We start from the raw sequence: 15,218 nt of genomic DNA on the forward strand, positions 1-15,218 counted from the left end.
TTTTTTTTTTTTTTTGGTGTTGTACTAGTGAATGTCTAATACATAAAAATAAAAAAATAAATAAATAAAATGTTTGTTTTAAACCTTGGGATTACATAGAGAGTATTTTGCGTAGGATATGAGCAGTTCCCATGAGCACTATCTTTTGAATTTCTGCCATTTTGTGGTTTCCTGGTATCTGAGTTAGGTAGCAATCAGTCCCTTTCGCTATCATTCCCAGGGCACCTATGACAACAGGTATTGTTTTAGTCTTCAGCTTCCACATTTTGCTGATTTCTATTTCAAGATCTTTATATTTGCTCAGTTTTTGGTAGGTCTTGACAGATACGTTTATATCGATTGGGACAGTCATATCAATGAGGAGGCATGTTCTTTGTCTGAAGTCTTTCAATATGATGTCTGGCCTATTTGCATCTATCTTCCTGTCAGTTTGAATGGTGAAGTTCCAGAGGAGTGAGATGTGGTCATTTTCAAGCACAGGAGGTGGATTGTGTTCCCACCAGTTTTTTCATGGGGCAAATCCAGGTTTTTGCAAATTACCCAGTGAATATATTGTGCAGCTCTATCATGCCTACTGAGGTACTCTGTAGGCGCTAGAAGACTGCACTTGGAGACAACATGATCAATGGTTTCATTTTGTTGTTGACATACATGACATGTTGGTCTAATGCCGTTCTTTAATATGTCACTTTGATGTTATGCACTGCTCTCACACTGAATAATAATAATGATAATGACTTTGATAATGATGATGATGATATATGCATATATATGTAGATACATGTATGTATTTACATATATAAATACATACATATATGTTTACCTACATATACATGTATATAACTATGTATAGATTTATATCATATATGCGCGTATGAAGAGGAAGGTATAGAACATTAATTTACAACGCTGGTTTACTTGGATGAGTAAATATGGCAGATACACACAAAAGCGTGAGCATATACATGCGTATACATATGTGCATATCTACAAACGTGCATGCAAATAAGCATTTGGTTTTATGTGTTCTTTAAAGATTTTAGCGAAATTTTCAGATCATCATCGGTAACATGCAATAAACTGGTTGAACCACAATTAACGACGACTAATTGGTTTGTAGATTAATAGAACGAAAATCTATTTATTCAACAAAAAACAAAATAAGATCTGTAATATTCTGCAGTCCATTATAGTCTAAAGAAAAAAAATCAGTAAACAATAATGAAGCCAGAACACATAATTATCTGCCTTAATTAACTATTTTAACCAGTAAAAACATCATACACGGAAATAGACATTCAGGGCAGAAGAAATACTCAGAAGAAATAATTATTTGAAACATCGCATGCTTTATTTAGCATTCATGTGGGCTCCTTTGATAAAGGAGTGCATGAAATTATAAACATCGTGTCCTATTTGGTGATAATCCATTGTATAGAAATGATATTCAGCATCATGCATATATTTTTCTCCCAGATCGTCACCATCATTTTCATCGTCTTCAGTATTGTGATAATAATCGTCCTCCCGATCTTCGTCACGTTCACCATTTCCGATTTGCTGTTGTGTGGGACAAGTTACAGGCTGAATTGGCATCTCGTTTGGATATTTTCTCATATAGTTGATCCACGAAAGGTAATCAGCAACTTTAGTATATACAGCTACACCATTTTGGCAATCATTGTACCCAAACGAAGTAATCCCCGCTACAACCAAAGCATTATCCGAATGTCGCCGGCACATCAAAGGGGTTCCAGAATCTCCCTTTAGAAATTAGAAAATGATATGCAAATAATATTGTTTTGTTACTGGCATCGATCATCGATTTATAAAATACCAATCTACAGTTAAATGTGCAATGTCACAAGCAATTATATAGTATCGCTTAAGTAAACGAGATGCCAATAACCATTTTAAGGAAGATAAAATAGATTAAAATTGAAATTCTTTTGTTGCTGAGGACGCTGTGGAGTGGATGTAATAAATAATTTACATAAATAAATAATTTATATATATATATGCACATATATATATATATATATATATATATGTATGTATGTATGTATGTATGTATGTATGTATGTATGTATGTATGTATGTATGTATGCATGTATGTATGTATGTAGAAGGTTGAAAAGAAACACACGAGGTGATATATATGGAAGAAAGTGTCAAGGTAGAAATTGCTAAAAGAATTTTATAAAAATATTTCAGTACCGGTTTCAGTCATTGAGGTTTTTTAGCTGTACGTATTGAAAACAATTAAATTTTGGAAAAATTAAAAGAAAAGTTTTTTACAAGAATATTTACATAGTATTCAAATACAAGAGGCATTTTCCTTGTTTCTGCCTGTCTCTGTCTCACTTGTGAGTTCGAGGTCGAGGCAGAAACAAGGAAAATGCCCCTTGTATTTGAATACTCTTTTACTCTTTTACTTGTTTCAGTCGTTTAACTGCGGCCATGCAAGAGCACCGCCTTTTAGTCGAGCATATCGACCCCAGAACTTATTTTTTATAAGACTAGTACTTATTCTAACGGTCTTTTTTGCCGAACCGCAAAGTTACGGGCAAAGTAACACACCAGTATCGGTTGTTAAGCGATGTTGATTCTTTTTAAAAACTTTTCTTTTAATCTTTCCAAAATTTAATTGTTTTCCATACTTACAGTTGAAAAGGTCTCAATGGCTGAAACAGGTACTGAAATGTTTTTCATAAAATTATTTTAGCATTTTGTATCTTGACTCTTTTTTCCATATATATATATATATGAATATATGTATCTATTTATACATATGTGTGTGTATATATGTGTTTATATATAGTCATATACTTCCCGTTACAGTATATATATATATATATAATATATATATATATATATATATATATATATATATATATACATACAGATGGAGAGAGAAAGATATTTACTACTCTCTCCCTCTCTGTTTCTCTGTATGTCTCTCTCTCTCTCTCTCTCTATATATATATATATTATATATATATATAGAATTTGAGAAAAAGGAAGAGGGAGAAAGAGAAGAAAATATAAGGATAAGTGAGTCAGGCAAGTTAAATATTAAATATATTAAATACTTAAATGTTTGAAATGCTAAATATGTTTATATGTTTACATACAAAAAGGCCCGAGGTAAACATAATAGAAATGATATCAAGAATTAAAAGGATTGAAGGAAAGTATTACAAATCCAAAAGGGGTTTTGGTGGGCTCGGTAGTCCAAAATAATGTTTGTAGATTGATCGACAGCTAGCAAGCCAAGCTACTCCAAATTAATGACGAGCAATGACTCAGACACTAGTCTGTGGTTGCTGGCTTTGCTGGGTGGATGTGCTTATCTCACCATTTGTAAATATAAAGACACAGGAAATGTGTGAAGGCCGACAGGAAGCAGTGCTTCCTTGGGCTAAATAGCAGTAGTATTATTCCCTTTCATGAGACTGTCACATTAAGTTGACAACATACCACAAATTTATCGTGTTACTACTGCATAGATCTCTCTGACAAATTTATAAATGTATTAAATATATATATATATATATTTAAAATAATAAGGGTGAACAATTGAATATTAATTTAATTAATATCAATTGAAAACCAGTGTTCTAGCATATCGAAAAATCTGAAGTTTCAGAAAAAATTATATTACATACATATAAGAGGGATGTCCACTTACAGGTCATCTCTCTTGTATATATATATATATATATATATATATATATATATATATTATATATATACATATATATATATATATATATATTTAATGTAGGATAAAATATTTTCGAAAAAAAGTTTTTATCTATGGCCGTCATATTAAAAAATACCTTTAAATGTTAAATTTATAAAAGTTGTGTGTAACTACATATATATATATATATATATATATATATATATATAGAGAGAGAGAGAGAGAGAGAGAGAGAGGAAGAGAGAGAGAGAGAGGAAGAGAGAGAGAGAGGAAGAGAGAGACATACATATATATACTCATGCGTATACACGTTGTTTCGAGTATATATTTCATAGTGTCAGTCATTATTAACTTTATTGGAAACATGCATGTCTAGTTACCTTATGAAGGTTGAAATTCTGATGAGCACAATTAAATATGCTGAATGTTAAATCAACTCACGTGACATGCTTCAATGTTATTCGAAGCTGACCCAGCACAGAACTGCGATGAGATTAAACCACCAAACATATTTTGACAAAACGAGGTTGGATACCACTGAACTTTACCGTACTGGAGTCGGTCAGGATACTTGCCGTCTGAAATAGAAAATGAGGGAGAATTTGGAAGAATAAATCGTCACAGTTAACATAGTCAAACGTTTCTTTGGTACTAGAAGATAACTTCTGAGTACTACGAAATTCAGTGGATATTAACATATAGAATAAATGTGGGAAAATGCTTCATTTTCCTATTATATTTCCGAAAGGTGTTTCGTTTTTCAATTATATTTTCGAAATATATTCTACCATATTTAGTAATGTTTATCAATAAGGTGTTTTTAACCTCATTGACACTACTTATGGTTGAAGATATACCAGCCCTGACCCAACTATTTCTTTATTACGACAACGTTTATTTACGAGTACATTATCCAATTCATATAACTTTTTTGTTAAGAACATAGAGCTCAATTTGAAAGCTGTTTGGCTGCTGACTCTGGGGATCGAGTGACTTGCTGGATATTCCATATTTGGCTAACGTATCAAATTGCGTTATTATTATTATTTTACTTCAAGCCAACCCCAATGGAGCAGATATACTTATTGATGAGGCAGACAAAGGATTTTTGTAATTTGTGCAAACAGTGCATTCTGAGATGATTCAGTATTCAATGTGTTCTTCATCGAAGGATTAACTGCTGCTATCTTTAACATACCAAATAACCTCATCAAGATTCCATAGTGCACATGTTGATCCACAGGGATCAGTAATCAGTAATTTGAAGACTACATAACTGTGGGGACGACGTATTGACAGAAGTCGTCAGATCATTATGAAAGAACATGCATTATATTTATTAGATCTGGATTACTACAGCCTGAGTTGAAATCGTACCTCACTACTAGCGGATTAATCGGGATATTTCTTATTTCTACCACAGTTGTCTTCAGTTATCTTGTTGGTCAGCTGATAAATTAATACCTTTGCAACATTTTAAAACGTACAAGTTATCTGAATTTGATGACGAGTGCTGTAAAACAGCAATAATTACGCACACACACAGAGAAATATATAGAACACACTACTTACTTTGTGTTTTCCCCCATCCAGCAATGACACATGTTGATTGGAAGACATCTTGCGCTGAAGCAAGCGGCAGAGGATGGATACAGCGTGTGAAGAAAAGAGCTCGTGGCAATGTCAAAAGTGCAACATCATTGTCTGTTAAATACAGGAAAGAAATGACGCTGAGAATTGAAATATCTCGCCTGCTGGGTTCGACTACTTCACATTGATAAGAGGCAACCGCCTCGAAAATAGTCTGTGGAAGCCATACCAGCTGTTCGAAGGTTATAATGGACACAGATTTGGGTGTCACATAGCTAGCTAGAGGTGATGTCCTCTTGGAGCTAATCAACGGCAGCATTCGTCATATTTTTCTGGACTGCCATGTTAGCTTGGCGATGTCTATTAATATATATATAGCTAGATGGGCGTGTTTATATTTTCAAGTTGATGCAAAGGTAATCCCTTGCATGATTTAGAGTTCGTAAGTAATAAGAGGGTAATTAAACATTGAGTGTCCTATCAGCAGAATCACACATAATTTACATCGGCTGTGAATCTCCGAGTATCAACTATGAGGTGAATCACCAGGTGTTTCTCTCTCTCTCTCTCTCTCTCTCTCTGTATATATATATATATATATATATATATTATATATATATACATGCATGCATATATTCATAAGAACATATACGTATGCATGTTTAATAAATACGCACACATTCATTTATATATAATGAAGGAGATGGGTATAAACTGGCTGGCATTGAAGCAAGACAAAAAATGGAGACAGTAGCCAAATAGTTACAAAAAAATCAAAGTCTATCTGTCCAACTGTAAAGGATATAGTAAGGAAAACAGTAGCATTTCTATGTGCTCACACTTGTACACTGCATCATTATTAAAGTGTTAAAGTGGTATAGCTGTTTGTAACTGCTGTCTTATTGAAGCAGAAAGAATTCTCTTCTTTCTACGTTTGTCTTTTATTGTGTTCAACACTTGCAGAGTTCTTAATAATCATTGCCAGCTATTTATTAACCATATTAATAATATTATTTTAACTGCTACCGTGTGTAGGCCACGTCAAAATACTTTGAATGTTATTGATTCGGGCTATTTGAAATCAATATTCCATCGGGATCAGGAGGAAGTAATAAATCTTTGAAAAATAAAGATAACAGCCTTTGTTGAATTTCGAAAATAAAGGAGTCTAATAAAAACAGATAAAGTGAACGAGTCGCCCACTTGCGAAGAATTCCAATATTCATTTCTTTTATTCCATGTTTGAATCTTTAAATATCAAAATAATGTGGGGTGGGTGTTGAAACGTCTTTCAAAATAATAATTAGAAAGAACGATAATGACAAAAGAAAAATTTGATCATAATTATAAAAAATAAATAAATAAAAACGCATTTTATTTAATAAATGTGACCATGAGATATCCATATGATCCTGTTCTGAATTATTTTCTGAGAAGTCAAACAAAAAGAAAATATCACAGGTGAAGCTCTTATGTTTTTGTAGATAACTCACGGAATCTCTGTTTAGAAAAGTTGGCCGTTCTCTGAATTGCTGCTGGTGGTACTGACATACGGACTGGCATCATCGTTCGATCATTGTTTCCCACTCCAACATCCACTGATACGACATTGCCAGTCCTTTGTGAAAAGAAAGCTATAATTTATTAAAAGAAAGTCCTTGACAGAAAATCGAAATGTTTTCAAATGTTAATGAAGATAACAATGGAAGTGTAAATGTTATAGAAATGGTTTATTTCTAAAGGAACTCAGAATATTTAACGCCAGTGGAAACATGAGAATATTTAACAGTAAGGAAAATGGAGAGAAAATGGGTTTCGATTTTCCTTCCCAATCTAAAATCTATAATGGTGTTATACGTTTGGGATAGGAAATGCTACGTCAGAAAATAAATCTTCATCCTTCCCTTATATAATATATTATAAGGATCTCTTCCTCATTAATTTAAATTCTTCGTTATTTTGGAGTGCGGCTCAATAAGAATTGTTTCGAAAAGTCGACCGCAGATCAAATTTTAAGATAACAAAATTCTCAAATACTACGACTTTTATAATTCAGCATCGGAGTATTTTTGTTAACCATAAAAAATAACGTGTACTTGAAACTGTTGGTCAAGAGAAACAATTAAAGCCTTACATTTGCAACGCATTCTCCATAAATTAGGTTTTTTACCTCCACTATTTATAGTAGGAGTTTGAGGAAAATAGAAATTCTATTGCCAGTAACGTCATAAAATAATATTTAAACACTAATCTACTGTGAGATAGCAGTCATTTCAATAATACTAGCACTAAAGAATTTGAAGCTATTGGTTGAGGGTTGGAAATGAGAGTAAATTTTATATACATGTACCCTTAATGAAGTCGAAAAAGACGTGACGAACTGGAATGCGACAGTTAGTGAGAGGTATGTAGAATATTTGATCAACTCAATGCTTCCTAACTAGATTATGATTTTGTAGTTCCTTGCCACATTTTACAAAACCACCCTTTGTCTGTAGATTTTCTTTTCGTAGTAGACAATTTAAATAACTTATATATTGAATTAGCATTCGAAAATACACCAGATGCGTGTCAATAGGTGGTGCTGGACTGCTGTACATTGATGGTAAACACCTAGTCAGGGTGTTTTGTCTTTTTTGGAGACCGAATGTTTATAGTTGGTTTGGAGTCCACTATCAACTAAACTTACGCTGCTGAAAATGGCAAGCGGCGAACTTACGCCCAACTTCGTGATAGAAATGTGTCGGAACTGAGGTAAAGGAAATAGATGTTGCCACCAACAAAAAAAGAGCATTTCGATGAATATCATGAGGTTACATATAGGTGAAATGAGAAGCGAATCGATTTTTGACATGGAAATATTAGTTTCACAGTTACACACGAAAATGTTTTCAGTGCCATATATTGCTGTTCCTATACCTTCCTTTCGTGCACACACACACACACATATGTACACACACACGCACACACACACATACACTCTCTCTCTTTCTCTTTCACACACATACGCACACTCATGCATTAAGACGTAGAGGAAACGCCAATACATCTCAGACACATTCACATTCTAAACATTATCACATTATCTTTGAAAATCAATGGTTCACTAATTAACCTACCTTTCCCTATGTGAAATGTATTTATCTATGTTGATTGGTTTAATTAACTAATTGAGAAATTAATTCTTTCTAACAGAAATATGCCAAAAGTACAAGTGAACGTTGATAATAGGTAGCGCTTATAAACTTTGTAGTGCCTCAAACATTGTCCTTGTAGGGAAAGAATGAAACACCACAAAATGTGTGATTATATAATAAGAAATAGTAGACTGAAATATCAAAATCGTGCATCATGTTAATACAAAACCATTACATGTATTACTGAAAAACGCACGTAAGAATTGATAAATGTCATTAAACTGTAAGTTAAATAAGGATTTTGATAATTGCAGATATGAACCCGAAAACACAATCCTTTTCTACTCTAGGCACAAGGCCCGAAAATTTAGGGAGATGGGGCCAGTCGATTAGATTGACCCCAGTTGCGCAACTAGTAATTAATTTATCGACCCTGAAAGGATGAAAGTAAAGTCGACCTCGGCAGAATTTGAACTCAGAACGTAAAGACAGACGAAATACCGCTAAACATTTCGCCCGGCGTGTTAAAGTTTCTGCCAGCTCGCTGCCTGAACCCGAAAACAGAATCCGGAAACTCCATACATACAAATATTTATAAGTCAATTTTAAGTTGGGTTAAAGTGGAGTAAAGGGGAAAACAATCTATGAAATATGACGTTAGTCTCTATACAGTAATATACAAATACTTTTCTACCTACCATAAACGTAACACTAAATCAGAGAAGGAGGGAGAGACAGACAAAATGAGAGAGACTGACAGACAGGTAAAGGAAGAGTGAGAGTGAGTGTGTGCCTGTGAGAGAGTTTATGTAAGACAGAGATTTCTTAGAAACGTAAAAATAAGCATGCAAGGCTGGATGTGATATGGAGATTTTAAGCACAAAGAGTGAGAGAATAAAAAATATGAAGACCTACTAGATTTTGTGACGTCACTGCTCCTTTAGTAATCTTATTTTATTTGCCACAATCCCTCCCTCTTTGCGTTTGTTTGAATTGCTTTCCAATTGCATTATGCTATATAACATAATGGCAAATAAATGGATGCATTAATCTGAGAGCAAAAATGCTAATATCTCTACATATGTTTGTATGGGAATAATGCATATAATTATGTATATATATGCATATTTTATTGTATGCGTTTCAGCCCACAGCATGTTTGTAGCCATGCTGGAGCACCACCATTGGAATCATCTTTCCAGTCGCTCCTCGTATGCGATTGGCTTTGGTCAAGGAGAGTACTCGACACAGCTGCTCACTTCTGAGTTTCGTGTTGTGATAAAGGCTCACCCAGGACCTTAGACAACAGATGTATGCATATATGGATGTGTGTGTATATGTGCACATTCAAATATATGTGTGTATATGTGCACATTCAAATGGCAAATATGCGTCACGATGTGTTACCGCTACTGTTTATAACTCGCTCTGAGATTTATCATTGTTTGATTTCACTTTTTCAATATCAGTGTCAATCGACACTGGAAAAAGTATATGTATTTGTGAAGGGAGCTGACTTCTCGTCGACAACCATGATTGTTATTCGTCTAGGGACACCTCTTTCATCTGCGTTTTGAGAATTTTGCTGCTTTTTTTGTTGAGTGAGTTCGTAATTTTTGTTCGTGGTTGTTGTGTTTACTCGTAAATTGAACAGTTGTCCGTTGTGTAACAGTAATTCTGTGTTTAAACATTGTCATTACCTTCGAGGTAATTTTTTTGAAACATTTCTTCTCATAATTTGAGAAATGGATTTCGACTTGGCGTCGAGGAGTGACTTTCCCGTGATGGGAAAAGGTGAACAAAAGGATACTGAAGTCAAAAAACAGTCTTTTACGGCCGCAGTGGGCGGAACCGTAACGGATGTAGAATTTAAGATTGAACAGTTATTCGAATACCGGAACTTGGTAAAAACGGAAGGAAATGAAATTAAACTGGTACCGCCGCAAGCGAAGATACAGGAAATAAAGGCAAAGACAGTTGTATACAAAGTTTATAGCAACAAAGAAAAAATAATAATGGACGTCAAGAACGAGATAGTAGAAAAGTGCTTGTCCCCGGTGTGGAACAAAATTCGCCACGTTGTTCGAGGTGCTCGCAGCGCTACCGTTGAAGCACATTTCGACTCGGCTGATGTGGCAAGAGAGGTGTCATCAATGACCATGAAAACTGAGGATATCATGTTGCTACCTTCGTATATGGGAAAAAGAACAGCCAAACTACATGTAGAGGATATACCAAGAGGGTATGACATAATGTGGGTAGCAGCGGCAGTCCTGCACAACGTAGAGCGGGAAGTTTCAATTCTGCAGATGAGAAGGAAAGAGGAGGTGCACTGGAAAGGACAAACGCTAGAACTCCTCGTTCAAGCAGAAAATAAGATACTAGAAAACTTACCCGATAGGGTATTTAATGAGGAGGGAACTTCAATGAGAGTGTCAGTGGAGGGGCGCAGACCTAGGTGCTTCAAATGTGGCGAAAAGGGTCACGTCCGCTCAAACTACTTTAAAAAAAAGAAAATCAACGAAGCCCCTCCTCAAAGTGCTTCAAACACTGAAAAAGAAAAGGCGGAAAAAGAACCCAAGACTGCGACAAGGAAAGGAACCGAAACGGAAGATTTTAATGAACAAATGGAATATACACAGGTGACACACAAAAGAAAAAAAGATAACATCCTGGACTCCCCTCCCCAAACAAAGAAAAAATCAGCAAACACCGCAGACATACATACAAAACAAATTCCCCAGCCCTACCCCCACGGCATTGTATTCATTGGAACACAGTTCGCCAAGCCCCTCCCCATAAAACAAGATTTGAAAAAATTGTTAAAAAAAATAATAAGATTATAGCATTTAACGAGAAGAACGATAGGGTGTACAAGTATTTCAAATTTTCAAAATTTAAACTATTCAGTAAGTCTACAGACACAAAATCAACCACTCGCTTCGCAAAAATAAAGGGGAAGACGAGTGGAAGGAAAAAACACTACAAGAACATTTAAAGAATAATCTTATAAGAGATGTAACGAAGGAAATACTGGAGGGTAAACTTATTATAACCCCGGCAACCACACCTACCCAGAGCCCGATGGCAACGCCGGTTAAGAGCCCTGCAGCTACGACCACAAGGGAGGAAGAAGGGGAAGCAGGCAGATTTAAACTGTCATGCTCCCTGTCCCAACCGTAAGTTTGTTTATTTTTTCTCTCACCGACAATGGCAAAGCTGGGTTGTGTGAATGTGCGTGGAATGGGGCCGAAATGGAAACAAATTTGTTTCCTGAACAACCTCACGACACATGGAGTGGGCGTAGCTATTGTAACCGAGTCCAAGATGAACGGGGCCCAAGCGTTCTCGCCTCTTCTAAATGGTTTCGAGAAATTTATTTCTCCTAGCCGAGGAAGAGGAAGAGGCGTGGCAGTCCTTATCAGGAAGAGCTTGGACTTGCAGGTAAGTGCTGTCTTTCTGGACCCAGAAGGCAGGCTGGTCGTTCTGGATGTGATCCACGTAAGTAAACAGTCCTTCAGGTTGGTAGCTGTCTACGCTCCAAATGAGTGTAGGCAGGCGGTTTTTTTTCGGAATCTGGAGCCCGCTGTCCCTTGCCCCGATTCATGGCTTAGCAAGTTGGAGCGAATCCTTTTCCGTTTTTTGTGGAAGGGAGGAAAGCCACTTGTGAGGCGCTCCGTTTGCTGCCAGAAACCGTTAAAGGGTGGGTTAGGAATGCCTTGGTTGATGATGTGCAGGCATGCGTTGAGGCTGAAGCATCTCTGGCACCACCTGGAGCGTGATAAGGTGTGGAGTCCGCTGGCAAGGGGAACTTTTTCCGAGACCGGCTTCCTTAGTGAATTTTATACCCGGTCGCATCAAAAGACGGAATCTGACTTTATGGCAAAAGGAGTGCCGACAGGCACTCACGCTGATCCACAAGGCGGGCAAGGCCGGCTGCGGAAATACCACCTCGGTATTTTATAGCAGGCTGGTAGAGGCAAAGAACGACGACGTCCTAGGAGGGGCTCTGGGGTTTGACGAAGACCAGCTTACCAACCTGTTTAAAAAGACTTTCAGGACGGGGTATTTGGATAACTTCCAAAGATCCCTGGCCTGGCAGTGTTATAGGAATGCTTTACCTGTTCGCGAGAAGTTATCGCGGCACGGAATTTCAGTGCCACCGACGTGTCCAAGATGCGGGTTGGACGATGAAACCGTCCAGCACGCTTTTGTACACTGTCGGAAGTTGTCAGACATGATAAGTTACGCAGAACACGTGTTATCGCATCTGGGACGAGTACAGCTGTCGGCTGAGTCTATGATTAAGATGATACCGCCAACTGGACTCTCGAAGGAAGGTGAGGCATGTTTTCACTGCACGTACAAGAATGGAAGGAGTCGCAATAGGATCCTTTGTCTCAGGCCCCGGCTTGCTCACTTACTTCAGATATCATCTGAAGAGCAGAATGAGGCTGGAAAAGAAGATCTTACCACGAGGTGTGTATGAAAAAAGATGGAAGGAAGTGGCAAAAAAGGTGGGTGTCAGAAACCCAGCTTAACTATGGATGGAGGAGAGGAAAGAAAAGCTGCGGGGCCTTATAGGTTGCCGGGGTTTAAAATATATCAGTAAGAGCGCAAGTTAATGTAATGTCGTAATGTTCTATTAAGTCAATGCAAAGGACCATTTAAACACAAATTTTGTTTAAGGAATAATCCATATATTATAGAAAATTTTTAATCGAACCACTTAACTGTTTTTTATATGTATGTCCTGTATTGTCCTTCTATGTAATGATTTTCTAATCGTAATAAAGAAATTCGTCGACAACCATGATTGTCACACGCTGAAGATAGGTAAACACCTTGAAACTCGAGTTCGTGTGTATCATGAGTTGAAGACGGGGAGGATGACTTCCCTTCACAAATACTGAGAGGACACAGATAGTGTGTCTATAGCCAGCTGGAGGAGATATCTTCCTGGGGCTACAAACTACAGTAGCATCCACCCTTAGGGGTTAGCCATATTTAAATGGCAAATATGCGTCACGATGTGTTACCGCTACTGTTTATAACTCGCTCTGAGATTTATCATTGTTATATATATATATGAAAATAGTAATGCAATACGAGAGTATTGCTCTCCAGTAAAAGATAGCCCGTAAGGGTAAAATTATACGTATAAAAGTAAATAAATGGCACAACGAAGCACCGATATTTACTGGAAAATAGCGAACGTAATAAATAGGACGCTAATGTATAGCTTCACTGCCTATGTACAAGTAAAGACGCGTGTGTGCAACAAACATGAAAAAATTGCCTTACCTCTAGGAAGAACATCTGAAAAATAAAAAAACCTAGAAACGGATGCGGGACCGGTTTCAGAGTCTCCAAAATATGTCTGCCAACGTCGTATTTACTCCAGTAAATATCGGTTCTTCGTTGTGTCATTTATTTACTTTTATATGTATATATATATATATATTCTCTCCTTGTTTCTTTCTGTGTTTCTTTTCTGTGTATCTTTCTGTTGAAGAGCGTAGGCTCGAAACGTAAAAGACTTGTTTTATTTATATTGCTGAGCGCCATACTAATACAATTGTTTGTTTGTATTCCACCTGCCTTCGTCTTTTGTTTATTTTCATAAAGCTTCCCGTTATATATATATATATATATATATATATATATATATATATATATATATATATATATATATATATATATATATATATAGTTTATGAGTGTGTGTGTGTGTGTGTGTAAATGTATCAGCTATTTGAAAACAAAATTTGGATACGTTATTTACAGCTAAACAATTATATCTATTAGCAAAAACAAAATATTTAAATAGAATTATCTTAAATACACATAGCTGTTTAAAATAAGATAAGCATAAGATGCTATTACTGCCGCCATATGGCTTCTGAAACAACTGTGTTGAGAAGGTAAGCATTATTCCTGTTAGCCATGATGCCCCAGATAGCAAGCATCTGCAAGTCCTTGAATTGTGTGCATGCTTGTTTGTCTCCCCACAACGATGGATCGTGCATAGAAGGCTAGGAGGCCCAAATTAGGAAGTCAAGAGGATTCTCTTTTTTAACCCCGACACTGTTATTCTGGGACTTATTGGACATGAACTGTCCACTTCTCATAAAGAATTCGCACAACTTGTCTTCCTGCACCACACTTCTAATGTTTATCACGTACCCTTGGAGATGATTGGCAACAGCATTCATTGATTTGTTGTGATTCTCGTAGATAATGCGTTGGACTTGCTGGAAAAAATCGACTTTCTGACAACGTCTGGCCGTCAAGAATGTTATTTTATTGTTATTATTATTATAACTATTATTATTATTATTATTATTATTATTATTATTATTATTATTATTATTATTATAACTATTATTATTATTATTAATATTATTATTATTATAATTATTATTATTATTATTATAACTATTATTATTATTATTATTATTATTATTATAATTATTATTATTATTATTATTATTATAACTATTATTATTATTATTATTATTATTATTATTATTATTATTCAGTAGTTTTATTTTTATAGCGTGCTTTCACTTCACTACCGAGCACAGCTCTGTGTGCCTTGGGTATGTGCTGTGATTTGTTGTGATGCTCTGATGGTTATTGTATGGAAAGTGTTCTGCGTAGGATGTGTGCAGTGCCTAGTAGTGCAATTTTCTGTATGTTATATGTGTTTGTAAGTCCTGGTGTTTTTGTTATGTATTTGTCTGAATATTTTTTTATCATGCCTAATGCACCTACTATGATAG

General features: G+C 35.8%; 1 protein-coding gene across 1 annotated transcript in view; it reads right to left on the reverse strand.

The window, feature by feature from the left end:
• Positions 1 to 1,329: 1,329 nt before the first annotated feature.
• Positions 1,330 to 15,218, reverse strand: part of LOC115218124 (granzyme B(G,H)) — a 31,353-nt gene continuing 17,464 nt past the window's right edge. The window contains exons 3-6 of the mRNA XM_029787919.1: positions 6,790 to 6,914; positions 5,279 to 5,410; positions 4,148 to 4,284; positions 1,330 to 1,764 (exon numbers count right to left, since the gene is read on the reverse strand). Of these exons, the coding sequence (XP_029643779.1) occupies positions 1,351 to 1,764; positions 4,148 to 4,284; positions 5,279 to 5,410; positions 6,790 to 6,914 (808 nt within the window). The 3' untranslated portion in view covers positions 1,330 to 1,350. The remainder of the gene's footprint in view (positions 1,765 to 4,147; positions 4,285 to 5,278; positions 5,411 to 6,789; positions 6,915 to 15,218) is intronic.

This window comes from Octopus sinensis, linkage group LG12 (genome assembly GCF_006345805.1).
Source record: "Octopus sinensis linkage group LG12, ASM634580v1, whole genome shotgun sequence".
Lineage (NCBI taxonomy): Eukaryota > Metazoa > Mollusca > Cephalopoda > Octopoda > Octopodidae > Octopus > Octopus sinensis.